Genomic DNA, 17,188 nt, shown 5'->3' with positions numbered 1-17,188 from the left:
GGTGCTTGCAGTTCGCATAAATTTTGTTTGAGACAATTGTTGTATAATTCTGCAAAAAGAAAAACTTGTATTTTGTTTTCATGGTAAATAATATTTCACTATAGGAAATTATTTTGTTCAGCACAAAAAATTACTTGTAAAAAAATAACCAGTTTTACTATCTTGGCTTGGTGGGAAATAATCAGTCGGACAGCAGTAAATGTCAAACGTTATTCCACTTTAAGATGTACTAAATTGTTAATATTTTTAGGTCCTGGTGTATTTTTCTTATGTACCACCTACTGCTCCATGTGCACGTTTTGGTTATTTCATACAAGATATTTTAGTGACCAATCAAGGGTCCTGAATGACATATTAACTTATAAAAGTACAAATTAAACAGTAGTTCACTAAAAAAATTTTTTTATAATTATGCCCAGTTATATACTCGAACATGTAAAGTATCAGGGTATTACATGTACGTATTCAGTTAAATGATTATAATACAATACATGTATAAGTGGTTTGAAACGGGCCTCAGCTCTGAAAATCCAAACAATACATGTACAAGCTGCCATCAGTAATAATTTCTTGAATTTATTCTCAGCACTGTCAGCAAAAGCTTCAATTTGCTTTAATTTTGTATTTTGTGATTACAGGAGCGTAGCAACGATTTTGAAAAAAGGGAGGGGGGGGGGGGCAGAGAAAAAAATCAACTTACTTTAAAAAAAACTTGACAAGCAAAATATTGTCAGATTGTCGAATCTTGAAATTCCTATTTTGGGAAGGAGGGGGAGGGAGGGGGGGTCCAACTTCTTTCAGTACCAATTTTTTATTTTTTTATAAACTATTACATTATCCTTATTTGACTGCAACAAAAAGTGGGGGGAGTCGGCCTTTCAATGAACATTTTCAATAGTAAACATTTATGTTTGAAAAAAAGGGGGCGGTGCCTCTGATGCTACGTGTCTGGGTTAATATGGTAGTTCATAATTATTGCATAATATGTATAAATATGTAAAATAAATAAATAGAAGAAACGTATTGTTATTTTAAAAACAATTACAATTAAAAATTTCCAACTTTCCATTCTTAATCATTTTTCATCCGAGAAAGGAGGATTCAAAGTCGGACATGACGCGGTGGGATATTCTATTTATAGAATTTTCAATGTTCTTTCATTCCTTTTTCTTTTTTTTTTTTTTTGTAATATTACATATTTTTCAAATCACATTCGGTAAACAGGCACGTATAGGAAGCAATTTTTTTGAGGGAGAAGCCATAATAACATAAATTGTTTTAGCAAAGATACAACACAGGAGTCATCAGACAATATTATTGAGAGGGCGTAAGCATAAAATTTAATAGGCATTGATTTTGCAGGTTTCTAAACTGTGGAATTTACGGCAACACTAAGAAAGGGGGTACACGGCTTTCAAATATCAAATTTTAATGATTCCCTGCAAATATAAGAAAGAAAGAATAGATGCACAAATTGCAATGATATGACTTAACATTCAAGGGAAGAAAAATTACTCCATGACTTTATTTGAATTTCAAGAGAATAACAGACACTAAATTTAATTGATCAAATTGATAAGCGATGTCTGTGTGTGTTTTTTTTGTTTTTTTTTGTTTTTTTTTTTGTTTTTTTTTGTTTTTTTTGTTTTGTTTTTTTTTTTGTTTTTTTTTTTTTTTTGTTTTTTTTTTTTTGTTTTTTTGGTTAATCTTGTGTATCTTGACTAAAAACGTAAAAACGAAAAAGCAAAATTTAAAAAAAAAAAGGCAAATGAAAAATAAATAAATCTTAAAATAGAAAGAAAAAATGAGGTGGTGAGGGGGGGGATGCATTTTCTCTTTCAGTTGTGGCTAACTGTAATATAAAACGAACATTAGCAAATGAAGAAAAAAAGGGGGAAAAAATTAGACTTAGACATTTTATACAATATTATGAAAGATTATGAGCCCATGATGTCCTCGCTATAGTCCAAAACTATTTGCCCGAAATAAAATTATTAAACCTAAAATCAGAAAATGAAACTATAGGCCTATATGTTGAAAGCGGAACGAGTCTGATTTTAAATTCTACAGCTTCGCTGTTGATGTTCGACTTGATCAGCATCAGCTTTACCCAGTGTTACCGTGTTTAGTTTTAATTTATTGCAGTTTATTTAAAGACAATCAATTCAGGATTTCAAATTACTCTTGAAAATGATCACTGGTCGTTATCTTTACATTTCATTACGAACAGTTTTCCTTAGAGTGTTGCACCAAGGTGAAAGCGAAGAAGAGAGGATTTAGAAGTCCGTATGGCTTTCGCCACTTCATCTTTTATGACATGGCTATAAATAAAGTTTCGTTTGTTGCTGCATTAATGTTTTTCTTATTCATGTTGACAAAATGCAATTGCAGCTATGTTAGCGTCAGTGAACTTGATTCGAATATTTAGTCCGACGACAAACTCCCTGGACATTGAGAGTAATTGCGACTTCTCGGGCATGTGTAAATGTACTAAGGTGTCCTTGACACCCTTCTTTTTTTATAAACATTGAAATAAATATAGAACTATTTATCTGTAGAGTCTGAAGTTCTGCTAGAAAGACACAAGACGTGATTGCCTTCAGAGCTTAATTAGGAAAAAACGTACATGGAAATGTACAATTATTGACAGCTCATGAATGAAAACTAACAAGAACTGTCAAAATTTTAAATAATTTATACATAATTAAAAAAAATTACCAGTAAATCCATTAATAGAGAACGTTTTTCAATTTTAATTTGGATAGTAATATGCGCGTTTATTAATTTTTTACATTACGTAATACGTAAGCATATTCTTGTGTTGCTTTATCGCAAGAGGATTTCTCTTCTGCAGACAAAACGAGACGTCACGTCTTTGAAGCGCTATTGTGACGTAATTACGTTTATTTCACGAAGGTCCCTTTTTGCTTGACGCAACATATATATATATATATATATATATATATATATATATATATATATATATATATATATATATATATATATATATACATATATGCTTATTAAAGATTGAATGAGTGTACTTGGAATGTTTTGCGTGCAAAAATTGATGGCAACAACAACGTGTCTTTTTAATGGACTTATGAGAAACTGTAGCTTATCAAATAAACAAAGTGCTTCATCAAAATTTACCGTGGTTAATGCATAGTTCACATATCACATAAAGGATTTTTCAGATACTAAATGATTTAGTTGTGTTCCCATGTATAAGATATGTAATTATTGATAACTTGGAAATTATCATTAAATCCTGCAAGGTCTTTTTTTAAAAAATAATAATTAAAACTTAGCAACGCAAGAAACTTTTATTCTTCTTATGTAACTTGTTTTACTTTTGTAATTTTCTAATGGGTTTCCGACTTCTAGATATGGTCCATGATTTCATATATCTATGGCAAACAGATTAATATGTATGTTGTTTTATTTGTTTCTTATACTCACAGTTCACTTTTACGAAAGCCCATTGAGCTCATTTTGGTAGGTAAAAAAAAAATATATTTTTCGCGTTATAACGCGAAACTTTCGAGAATAAACGCGCAACTTTCGCGTTATATCGGGAAACTTTCGCATTCTATCGCGAAAGTTACTCGTTTATTCGCGAAAAATTCGCGGTATAACGCGAAAGTTACGCGTTTATTCGCGAAGGTTTCGCGTTATAACGCGAAAAATATATTTTTTTTTACCTACCAAAATGAGCTCAATGGGCTTTTGTACACTTTCTAAGGATGAAATTCTTCAAAATCACGTTTCAGTCTTTTTAAAAACTTTTAACATTTTAGTCAACCAAGGTGAGTTCGATCTACCCTACCTAAAATGGATTCTTGAACTTCATAAAAATTAGGGATGTCAACGAATATTCGATTATTCGAATATTCATTCGATGGGTTGATATTCGAATAATAATTTACGATTTGAATATTCGGTTTTTTCCCAGATTTCACAAAAAAGAGATAACTATGATTAATTTCGAGGACAAAAAAATGAAACCCTTCTTTGTCAGTCTTAAACATGTGAAGAATTTACTTGAAAAAGTAAATTTCATTAATCATTGAATTACTTCTTTTATAGAATTAGTCTGTAATACAGTAAAGGGATCAATTTCAGAAGAAATTGCGTTAATTACTTCATTATCTCGGGTTGTACATATTCCAAATTTTAAAAATTATTTTCGGGACAATAGTTCTTTTACCTACGAAAACTGTCCTTGAAAGTGTCTGTTTATGTTTTGAAAACATTGAACTAAGGATTATAATTACAACTCTTATTGGGTAGATAATTGTAATTAATTACACTCATTTAAATCAGAACAGTATACGACAATCTTGCCCTTGGTGAGACGATCGGTTCATCGTTTAGAGCTTCAAGATATATTTTTTAGAATGATATTTCGGATGTTTACATGTACACTCAAATCAATATATTTATTTCATACATCGACAAATAACAAATGTAAAATTCTTTACTGTACACCTATAAAATTCTACACCCAATTTTCTTCCAAATCTGTCATGAGGATAAGATGATACATATATTAAATATCTAAATTTTATCGAATATTCGAATATATTCGAATACTTTCATTGAATATTCGAATATGAATTATTGACAAAATTGACATCCCTAATAAAAATCATTACAAAAATACATTGCTTGGTCTAGCAAATTAAATGATATACTAAGCACCTATCCTTACTCCTCACAAAAATATTAACTGCTATAAAAGAGAATCTTCAGACGTACTGTGCTACAGCATAATCGAGAAGTGGTGTAAATGAGATGTGGACTCTCAAAAACTCCAAAGAACTTCTAGAAAATTTAAAATCACAAATTTTTCATAAGTCAGTTACATCAACACGAAGGACTTTTATACACTTTATACAACCATTCCTCACGATAAATTGAAAATTATCCTTGTTGATATCATAGAAAACTGCTTCTTCAATAAAAATGGAACTCGGAAATTTTCATATCTTGTGATTGGTCATCAACAAAATTATTTGGTTAAAAATCACTCTGATTCCAAACACAAGTACACAAGTTGATATTAAAAGGATGCTGGAGTTTGTCATTGACAACATCTATGTAATCTTCAGAGACCAGGTCTTCCAATAATCGTTGGAATTCCCATGGGCACTAATTATGCTCCTTTATTAGCCGACCTGATTTACATTCCAATGAACTAGCAATTATTCAAGAATTCTACGTGAGAAGAAAAAATATATAGTTGTGGCCTTCAACTCCCCTTTCAGATATTTCAACGACATTTTATCAATTAACAATAATTTCTTCCATTTATATGTCGACTTGATATTTTCCAATGAACTCGAAATAAAAGATAACACAGAGTCTGCCACATCTCTTTCATATTTGGATGTTTTACTGACTAGAGACGATAAGGGCAAACTAATAACTAAAGTGGATGACAGACGAGACGACTTTTGCTTTTCCAGCCTCAACTTTCCTTATTTATTTAAAAAAAAACTTCGCTTTCACCTGCATATGGTGTTAACCTTTCCCGACTTATTCGATACTTAAAATCATGCTCTGGGAACGATTAATTTTTAAACCGAGACAGACTATTGACATAAAAGTTGATGTTACAGGGATTTCAACAATCACGTTTTCATTCTAGCAATTTATTTTAAAATAATGATGTTCACACTTATACATGTATATACTTGTATTTGCCCATTCTAAATGAATGGTGTTCGTTATTTATATAATTTTTGAACACAGTGCAAAAAAAAATTATTATCATTGACTTTTTTCTGAACGTGAACCAACAAAATAACTAACTTCTTCTATTCTGCTGCATTTAACTAGAAACAAGCTTCCAAATTTCTTAGAAAATGTTTGGGGATTGTAAATCATTTACATTCATTGGATATGTTTCAAATGATGTATTAAACAATCCTGATCGATGTGATTGTCGCTTCTGTTGTAGAACAATGATACCCTGTCCATTTCGGGGATGTTTGACTGTTGAACAGCATTCTAATTGAGATTTCACATTATCAAAGGTAAATCTCCTTTTCCTAGTGAATACAGGTTATGGGATATTTTTTGTATATTCCACACTCTGTATTCCTACGCCATATAACGTCATGTAAATAAATAAATATGTGTGCCTTTTTAATACATGAAAAATTGGGGGGAAATCCTTGGTACTTAAATTGAAATAATGAAATAGATATAGAAACTGAAAAGAATAGCTCTTTTTATTTTAGCGGGTTATATTTTTGATAAGTCATGAGGTTTAAAACAACTGAGAGGAAAGGGGTAAAAGAGGTAAAGGAATTAAAACTATAATGCTTTATAAAATGTTATTGAAATGTCCTATGCAATAGAATTTAATCAAATTTATCCACTTGTTTGTCTTTTATTCTATTGCCAACAATTTCAGGTTTGAAAATGTACAACTAATCATATCCCAACACAAAATATGACAGAATTTAAACGTTTGCAATTGAAATGTTAAGAACAAAACAATGGTAAATGATATAAGTTTTTATTCGTATAATTTTTTTAAACAGGCGTGGGATTTCATTCATTATCAAAGACGAGTTATCTCTGACTTATTATTCTTGTCACCGTTCAAGTCATGCGACGTATTTATCTCATTATTTTTATTCGGTAAATACAATCGTAAATTATCTCTTCTGTGTTTTGTTCTCTGTAGAAAAATAGAAGTGTCATTATTTCTACTGGATTGACATACTTCAACTGATTTTGTTTCATTTTCAAAATCGTTTTTGTCATCAAAGGAGTCAACAATGGTCCTTTTTGGTACATCAAAATCACGTGACTGGACTTTAAAGGAGGAGGACAATTTTACATGGCCTATAATCTCTTCCATTACTTCATCATCAAAGGCTCTATTTACATTTCCACCATGATTTGCTGTATCAATCATCTTATTCAATCTATCACTCGTGTCTCCATTTTCCACACCATCAACAGTAATTGTACCTTCTCCGTTGAAATGCTGTGCCTTTTCCTCGGTTACTGATATATCAATGTCGATATTCATATTTGGGTCTTTCGCCCATTCTTGTTCCAGCCCACTGCCGAAGAGAACGAAGGCCAGGGCTCCTGCCAGACCCACCCCAGAACAGATGAAGAAGACAGTCTGCCACTCAGCCTGTGTGCCCTAAGATGAACATATTTGAAAGAAAAGTTTCAGTATTATTTTTTATGTTTTTAATGCAAATTATCTCAAGATCCATATAACTTGAGGTGAAACATATGTATCTATCTTAATAATCTGACTTCTGAATACAAAGTACTTCTTTTTCTTGAAGGATGAATTTTCTCTCTTTGAAATCTCCCCTTGCAATATGTTTTTCAAATTGTTATTTCAGTCGCTGGTTATATGCTGATTTACCTTTGCGATTTTGCGGATTACACATGCAAGAAACCAGTACAAATATAACAGTAAGTGGTTGTACAACATTTACATTACGAAAGAGACTGTTTGGCAGAAAAGTTTATAAATCTTACATGAACTTAAATTATATATATTAGGTTTACAAAAAATTTCAAATTGTTTATCTCCATACAATAAAATTTAAGTAATATTAAAACATTATTGATAAAATTAAAGTTATAAATAATATCTTCAAGATTCGTGAATACTGTTTCTTTTTTAATTTTATGATAGATTACACCTGTATTTCTTTGCTCAGAATGTAGATTAACTTGTGCTCTGTTTCTCTCCAAACGCAAAAAATAAATTTGACAGAAAAGAATTTCTGGAAATTTGGCAAATTTTCTATCTATTTTACTAGCTGCAGAACTATAGTTCTCTGGTTGAGAAAATTCGGACAGACGAACAAGAGACCTTCAGATTCAAGAATTTTAAAAACCTTCCATTGACGGCGCAAATTTTTGAATTCGATACATAAGACATTGGCGTGTTATTTTAGCTTGACTGCAACATGGGCGTCGGAATGCGAATTTTAAAAACTGGAATTCCAAGGCCATATGGGTGATTTATAACTATTGAAAAGTAAATAAAATAACAAAGATGAGGAGAAAATATATGGTTAATTAACGGATTCCATGCTTTTAGCGGGGGGCGAGGGCACAATACAAAAAATAATATCCAAAGCAGGGACAAAAAAATCGGCGCCATAAATCAAAGGTTTTTACAATGCTTGGATCTCTGTGCTTTGTCTGGCCGAAACTTCTAAACCAGAGAGTTACAGTTCTGCAGGTACTATTGTACATGTATATGCTATCTCTTAGGGTGAATATTTGTTTTGAAAAGAGTATCATTAAAGGGGTAGTATATACGAGAATATCTGAACTATAATCCAAACAAATTAACAAACGACTATTTGCAGCCTCCTGTTACAATAATAAGATCATTTTTTACTTACGTTTTTAGTCAATTCCGATGTAATTATGGGTGATATAAGAGCAGCAACTGACGCCATAGTGGCAGTCATACCATTCAAAACACCAGCAAATCTAAATGGGAGATAGATTATTATTAGTGCAATAAGAAGAGATAAAAGAATATTCCTAATACATATCATTAGTACAGTAAAAAAAAATGACTGTTTGTACATGTCATCAGCAAGAAACAACAAAACGTGTTTGTGTAACACGACAACAATAAGACTGTTTGTACAAGACAACAATACAGTAAGAAATAATTACATATTTATATGATACGATGTCAGTGCATGTAGTTTTAAGAAATTAAATCATCTTTTGTGTGGATATTTTTATGTTGAAACAGATTAACTTATGAATTTGATCTCTCTGTCTCAATCACCTTCAGCACTGTCACATAATTCAGCAATGACATAACATCACATTCGCAATTAACAAGTATTTCAAGATTGAAGTTTATTTACTCACATGATTTTCTCGTAGACTCACTCTTAAGATTAATACAAATATCTCTCTCTCTCTCTCTCTCTCTCTCTCTCTCTCTCTCTCTCTCAGCTACCTTGGTGCGATATCGATGTGGTTTACACGGAAGCCTGAGTTATTCAAAGATTGAACCGTCCAGTATGTCACAAGTAAAATGACAGCGGTTGTCCTCTCCGACTGTTCCATGTAACTCATCCAAATCAAAAAGGGCGTAGACAACACTATACCTGTGCAAAATATCATCTCATTAGATAGAACTACATGTACATCTTGATACATGTTGTTGGTAAGACAGAATAATTTGTTTGCGGTGTAGTATGTGATAATACAACTTAATTTATATATGTATTGATTCTATTATACTTCTTCATACATTTGTGTCACCCGAATGGTGCAGTGATTAGAGCGTTTGCTCTAGAGTAGCGGTGTAAGGAGTTGATCCTTACATGTACGTCGCCGGTTAGAATCCCACCGTGGGACGTGGAGACCGATCCTTCGGATGAGACCGTATATACCGAGATGTCGCACTAGGTGCTGGCACGAAAAAGATTCCTCACTGCTCAATGGCCCTAAGTGCCTAGTATAGGTCTAAATTTGCAGCCCTCCCCCGGAAAGTGTTGGCTTCTCAATATGAGTGAAAAATTCTCGAGAGAGACGTTAAACAACAAACAAACAAACAATTATACATTCGTTTTGTTTAATTGAATCTGAAATATTATAAAGCCACACGTTACATTTAAGTTAGTTGAGTAATCTTTTTATTGCTTTTTCTTCAAATTATTGACTACTTCCAAAATCCATAAATGTATAAATTATCCACATATTTATTTCAAATAAATTAACATTTTAAAGCCTTCATCCAGCTTCTCACATCAGCATTTAATTTGTGGACAACACTTTTCATGAATATATGAACTAAATGGATATCATTGAATTTTTTTCTTCAAAAAATAAATTACATTGGTTTATAATTATATCAATTCCTATATTTATCGTGATAAATCATTTACATTTCCAAATCAATAAGTTTTACCAGACGCATGAAAAATCTTTCTGGTAGCGGTTACCGAAAGATATTCCTTAGTCATCAAGTTGTCTGCCAATATTCCACTTCCGATGGCCGCAATAAATCGGCCAATGAATGGGAGAGAAGACAGCAAACCATTCTGTAAACATATGAAAATATTACGTCATGACTATAGTCACTTCATTACAACTTCAGTTAAATTGATGAATGCATTTTAATATGTTATTCACACCGTGGCTATATCAAACTTCAAAACATCGCTCATATATAAAGGAAGAAAAGTTCCGATTGTGGTAAACAGGAAGGCATGTGACATATGGGCCATCAGCAGTCCCCAAAAAGGACCAGAGGTCAAGATTTTCAACCAAGGAGGCGAAGGCATCTAAAAATAGATAAATTCCAGTGGTTATATATTATGTTCGAATCTTGTCAATTTTATGAGAATTAGGAGTTTACATATCAGCTTATAAATGGCAAAGAAAATATATATGAAATACCGGTAGTCTGCTATTAAAATTATATCTTCGATGCCTATTGATTTTAATTATATCAATAAATCTTTTTACATAAAATAGACTAATCAAAAACATACCTTTTCTAGTGTACTGTATCTCCTTTTATAATTGATGAGGGCCCTTTCTTTCCACGTTATTCTTGGGTGGTCGTCTGGTCTGTCATACACAATACACACCCACAACAACAGAGAGAGCACATTGAGTATACCTACATATACAAGACACACAAAATAACAGAGAGAGAACGTTGAATATACATACATACACAAGACACCCTCATATTAACAAAAAAATATATGTCAATTAATGTTAAATACCTCAATTCTGATCCTTTACAAATAAAGTTAAAAATTATATTTTTTAAATTTACATGTATCTACTCTTATTTCTTAAATTTATAAAAATTTCATGAACAATGGCGGATGAAAATATGCATAAAGCAGAGTAAAATTTGAAGTCTGCATTCAACTCACAGAAGACATAGAAAATGAAAGGCCATCCGTTATGAATTGGAATTGTACACAATATTCCCGATAAAGAGAATGTAAATATGGAACCAATCATCAAACCTGAAAGAATCATGTATCATTTTAAATTTAGATGCTTAGATGCTAAGGCCAAATAAAAAAATATGTGTGGTTCCGGTTACCCGACCGTCCCTATTTTATACCCCCGGCCCTAAACTTTTTTCCGGCAATTTTCATATTTATTCCAGAATTTTCCCCGATTTCCATCATGGGCTCCAGTATTAGTTTTAGTTTCAGCAATATTGGCCTCCTTGCAAAACATCATTTCAACAAGCAAGTCTTTAATAGTGTCAAATCCAAAGCAATCTAGCATGTAGGTGTCCCCTACCAATGTTGACTAGTATATTATAATGCCACATCTAAATGCCACTTGCAAAACATTGATAGGTATTATTTAGAAAAACTAAGAAAATCATTTTGTAAAAAAAAAAAAAAAACCCTACCTACCTTCCCTAATTTTTTGGAGGTGTAACCGGAACCACACATATTTTTTTGTTTGGCCTAAGTGGTTTTCTTGGAATATTTAGATCTTTATTCTAATGTTAGAAAACATCCAATTAATATTCCTGTATACCTGCATTTGCGACAGCGACTATTTGCGCACGCTCAGATAACGGTGCCCACTTAGAAACAATAGCCGTTATACTAGGTTGCAGACCTCCCTATTCAAATGAGAGAAATATATGTAATGTAACTCATGCAAATAGTTAAAGATAATGATTGTTATTTCAAACATTTTTTGCATTTATGTTAAAAATCTACATTTTAAATAAAGTATAGTAAAAAGATTTTAAAAAATAATGGTATTGATTTAAGATTCTTTTAATGGAATAAAATATAGTAAGAAAAATATTATCATGTTACATTTTTGTGCTTTTAATCAATAGCCAATTCAATTTAAATTTCAGATTTAACATTAAAATAGATTGAAAATAAAAATTATTTGTAAGATCTTATTTACCGAGGATAATCCTATCAAACAACGTAAGACCACAACAATGTATGGACTGACTGTAGAGGCAATGGGTGTGACAACGGACAAGGTAATCAGACACAGCGTCATCACAATCACTACCATCTTCCCGCTAAATCTTCCGGACAGATACCCGCTAATTAAAGGCGTTATGGGAAAGGTGTAGAAATATGATTGTAAAATCAGCCCCTCCATTTCATTGTCCCAAACAATGTCCCAAAGCTGGGAAAAAGGAAAAGGAATACTAGTAAATGAAGATAATTTGATAGATATCCACATCAACTTGGTGTGGCAGCAATTGCAAATGCTTTCATGTTGCTCTTAATCAAATATAAATGATTACTTTCATATTTATTCACTAAAATTAACTCTGACATCTTTTACCCCTCTCTGTGTTCTCCAATTTCTTGTTACATTTGAGTTGTTTCCCATGTCAACAAAGTTTGTGGCAGCGTTGTAGTTGGATTCCATGCAAACGACTGCCATACTCATACACTGACGTAACATAATAGAACACGTGACGGTTATAAAACACGAAAACGTCACTATCCAGCGACATGATGTGTATTTTTCTACGAGACCTTGATTCAAGAGTTCTTTAGAACTGTAGAGTGGAGCTGTGGAGGAATTTCGAAACGATGTCAGAGATCCTTGGTGATCTTTTCCGTTGGTATGAATCTCGTTTGTGAAGGAAACTGTTGATGGCCTCTTTGTTAACCCATTAGGGGAACCTTCCTCATCTAAAATAAGGTTTTATGAAAGCTACTCAAATTCAATCGTCAAAAAATATTTTATCGGGTGAATTGAAATTGTATGTGATGTACCATTAATGGGGTAAATCCTGGTGTATAGGTTATTCACTCATAGACCTAATTTTTGGCAAAGCCGGGATTAATTTGTATGTGGGTGATTTAAAAAAAATGACCAAACGCCTATTTATCAACCCACACTAAAAATACAGGCAATGAAAATAAATTTCTATGTCTCCGCATATGTCTTTAGATAGTGTTTAAATACCTGCCAAATATCGCGTTGATATCTCAATTAACAAAAAAGTTATGCCCATAATGATGCTAAAATTGTCAGGAGTGCAACACCTTTTTGTGACATTTTGAAATTTCAATATTTTTTGGAGATCAGAGAAATAAATAATAATGCTTTATGTTGAAAATAAAGACCTTTCTGATAATATTCAAAGTATTGAGCTTTAAATGTGGACTGTATTAACTTTTGTTTAATCAAGTTGTGCTCATGGCTGATGTTTAAAAATATGTTATACCATGTCAGGAGTGCAACAGAAAAAATGCAGTGCTACAAAAAAAAACATCAATTGTAAAATTTTGAAAAACAATTAAGACAAAAAAGAATTTTCAAAGAGTAAAACAATAACTAATATACATTTTAAAACTTTAAATGTTATATAAATCACAAGCAGCATTAATGAGAGTCAGGTATATGTGCATATCCAATAATGTCAGGAGTGCAATATTTGATGTTCTGCTCCCAAGCATGAAAAACTATTTTCATTATATGATTTTCTGATTTTTATTTACGAAAATAAAGACACAAAGAACATTTTTACCAAATAGATTTATCATTTACAGGATCTGTCTGTGCTTCAGATCTATATTTCTATGGTCAGGAGTGCAACACATTTTTTTTAAAGATTCAAGTTGTGTGACGAAAACACTTCCATTCATGCTTAGAAGTATTCATTAATTAATAATGATCTTTTTGTATAATTTAATACTATTTTATTGACAGTTTTATTATTAAAATTCTTCATTTTTCAATTTTATCAACTCAGATGTGTTTTTATCTTTTTTGTGATTTTTTAATGAATGTTAAAAATAAACACGCTAATAAATTGTCATAAAATTCAAGTAATTCCTCCTCAACTTCACTAAAACAACAGAACAAGTTCCTATGTAATTTTCACTTCACAAATTCTACTTTAAAGGCCCCAATGCTTTTGGTCAGGAGTGCAACAAATATTTTAGAATTATAAATCATCCAATAAGAATAAAAGTAAAGAAAACATGATGAGTAGAATTTTTCTGGTGGGTTATTGTGTTTGTCTTCTAAAGGAAATTATGCTATAAAAATATCTTTTATCTTCTAAATATACATTTAAGTTATTTTTTTGGCATAAATGGGGAATCATTCCTGATAAAATGCAAATTTTATATACTTTTCATCTGTTTTAATTATGTAGTATTGGATTATGAATATTGCACAATTTCATTACCACTTGATGTTGCCAACACTTTATGAATTTTTGTGTTATATGGTTTTAATTTCAAATTTTACTGCAGTCAGGAGTGCAACAAAACTGCTTTATAATTACCAATGCTTTTTAATTATCTTTACTAAAAAATAAGTGGAAAAAAATGTTTGATACTATTTGATGTTCAAAACGCTATGTCTATCAACAAATTACAGAAATTTTACTGTCAATTCAGGGAATAGTTTTCATCATTTCACCTATATTTTTAAATACAATTTATATATATTACACTTTGCAAATAATCATGTTTTAAGGTCTCCAAAATATGAAAAACCAGCCGTAAACGATGAAAAATATCAAAACGACAAATTGATTTACAAAGTAAGAATGGGATATTGTGTGTAATAATTTTTAAAACAATGTTAAATAAAATACTTATCAGATTTCAGGAGTGCAACACAATAATGTTACATAGGGTCACTTCAAATTCTATTATTTTTTGTAAGAGAACTCGTATATAAAAATTCTTTTTTGGCTTATAATTAGATTTAAAGAATTGACTTGAACGGACAAAAAAGTGAATTTTGGGGAATTTTATTGCTTCATATTTTTTTCATATTAAAACTTTACAAACCAGAATTGAAAAAAATAATGTAAAATAACAATCAAAAAGCCAATTTTTGTCAAATATACAAAAGAAGATAGTCAATCAAGGTCTAGATTTAATCATTTATACCCCTTGTACCATTTTGAAGCATATAAAACTATAATTTCTTGTGATTATGTATTTTAGAAAGTATTTTAAGGTATAATGATATTTTCTTTTTTCAAAAGAAATTTTACTAATAAAAATTCTGAAACTTTTTAATCCAATTGTCTATTCTATTGCCACTTCAGGATGATTTTAAACTAGAATGCATTTGCAATATGATGATATAAGTGACAAATATGTTACAAGTAGTTGCATTTTCCCAAAATATTCAGTTTGGTGGTCATTTTTTTTAATTCACCCATGTGCAAAAAGTGCAGAGGTGACTCTTTTTATTTTTAACAAATGATTGGTGGTGGCCTATTAGTTTTCAATTAAAGGATATAGGATTTAGATTTTTGGAGCAAGTTTTGTTAAAATTTAGCACAAGCTTCTAGATTTGCATATAATTTAACTGTAAATGATAAATTTCTTTCTTCATTCGGCTTTTGAACAGCATCGTTTTCGTCACCTTCCATCTACTGACAGGTACTAATATATAAGAAAAAAAGAACAAAAAACATGCTGCCTTTTCAGTGGTCGTTAGAAGTTTTACGGTTTGAATCTTGACTGAGATTCAGCTTTTGACAGCTTCAGCGAAAGCGTCAGTTCAAATATCATGTAGATAAGCCGAATCTCAGTCTAGGTTAGACTTTTTATGTGTTCAGTTTTATGGTGTAAACGGAGATTCAATTTACAAATGAACCCATCACTTTTAGTTAAAATTATTTACACAAAATACTTGTTATATTTTATATTTCATACATTTTGATTGTTTAAGTTGTCTTAAATTATCTTAAAATATAAATACCTGTCGTTGAATCTTCCATTCTGGTCTTTTGTTTGAAATGAATATCTGGACTGTTTTGTACTAAATTGTGATACAGTTGTAAAGAGTTTATCTTCTGAGGACTCTGCTTGTGAATAAATTGTCATAGGGTACACGTGTGAAAATACAGAACACTTATGAGATTATGAACCCCCGTTCGAATTGAATTAATTCCTTAGCAGAGAACATTTAACACATATCATTAGGTTTCCATCAATATAATGATTTTATGTTTAAACCGTTCCCTTCAGAATATATCCTTCATTATATTTAACAGAATATCCATTCATTTAGCTGGGATAAAATGTTTAGACACGTTAATGTAAGTTTTGGTATAATAATTTCAAATGGATAAATGTAGTAAATGCGACTAGTTTTCAGAGAGTAGGAGTGAAGCAAACAAATTAAAATATATGTACGTATGTATCTGAATATAAATCAAAGCAGTGTTAAATCCTAGAATGCGTTACTTTAGAGTTGCTAACAAGGGCGGAAGCGTTCCGACAACAAAAATTGCGTGGCATTTTTTAAATATTGTCAGGGAATAATAAAAAACAACAAAATTTTATGATAACTGTGACATGTGTGATGACTTCAAATTTTCTACCGTCAAATTCCCTTAATTATGTAACAATATACCATTATCACCTGCATATGTAGTTCATGTTTCCCAGTTGATTAGGTACAAAAGCACGTTCTATGTAAACATTATCTAAAATGAGACAAGCTATTGACAAATAAGTCAATGATAGAAGATGTCAACGGTCTCGTTTAAAGTCAACATTTCGCAAATTCTATGATCGATATAATGGCCTTGTTAGAAAACAATCTATAGTTAAGTCGAATGTTGACTGATGTTTTTCATACAAATTGTTAAGCCATTATTTTTACACTGTTTTTTCGTTTGCCCGATCATGACAATGAACACACGGCGGGTGTGACCGGTTAACAGGGGATACTTGCTCCTCCATAGCACCTGATCCCACCTCTGATGTTCGTTGAGGTCCATGTTTGCTTTGCTACCAATTTGTATTGTTCCAATGGACTTTTGAGTTTGATTACTGTTCGTTATCTTCATATTTCACTTGAAGGTTTTTTTTTTCTTTTCATTTCAGTTTCAGATAAACTTAGACTATTAAAATGTTTTGGTGCTTAAATATGTGATACTGCACTTGATTTTCGATGACTCAAAATTAAGATCTCATGAAATTGACTTTCATCACTCTCAAAACAAGATAAAAATGTGTCGTAAGGTAACCAAACTTGGAATGAGTGATGCAATGATTTAGTGAATATGGATTAATTTTTGTATTTGAAATATTCGCGATCAGGAATGAGTTGATTCCACAAAATCAGCTGTGATTTTAATGCAAAGACATGAGCGTCCGTCTACTGCGATAAAATACGGTGAACACAACGATCCAAAAACTAATGAATA

General features: G+C 31.3%; 1 protein-coding gene across 1 annotated transcript; it reads right to left on the bottom strand.

The window, feature by feature from the left end:
- Positions 1 to 6,524: 6,524 nt before the first annotated feature.
- On the bottom strand, positions 6,525 to 15,801 carry LOC133205597 (sialin-like). The gene is made up of 11 exons (XM_061341433.1): positions 15,733 to 15,801; positions 12,331 to 12,686; positions 11,935 to 12,168; positions 11,548 to 11,635; positions 10,920 to 11,015; positions 10,524 to 10,654; positions 10,164 to 10,313; positions 9,938 to 10,070; positions 8,981 to 9,131; positions 8,403 to 8,493; positions 6,525 to 7,171 (listed from the first exon to the last, which is right to left on the bottom strand). The coding sequence occupies exons 1-11, from the start codon at positions 15,749 to 15,751 to the stop codon at positions 6,575 to 6,577; spliced, it is 2,046 nt and encodes a 681-aa protein (XP_061197417.1). The 5' UTR covers positions 15,752 to 15,801; the 3' UTR covers positions 6,525 to 6,574.
- Positions 15,802 to 17,188: the final 1,387 nt, after the last annotated feature.

The sequence above is a fragment of the Saccostrea echinata genome, unplaced genomic scaffold (assembly GCF_033153115.1).
Source record: "Saccostrea echinata isolate AGI-Se365-2 ecotype Australia unplaced genomic scaffold, CSIRO_AGI_Sech_v1 ptg000054l, whole genome shotgun sequence".
In the NCBI taxonomy this organism is placed as follows: domain Eukaryota; kingdom Metazoa; phylum Mollusca; class Bivalvia; order Ostreida; family Ostreidae; genus Saccostrea; species Saccostrea echinata.
Note: the sequence above shows the minus strand (reverse complement) of the source record. Positions and strands in the feature narration are given on the sequence as shown.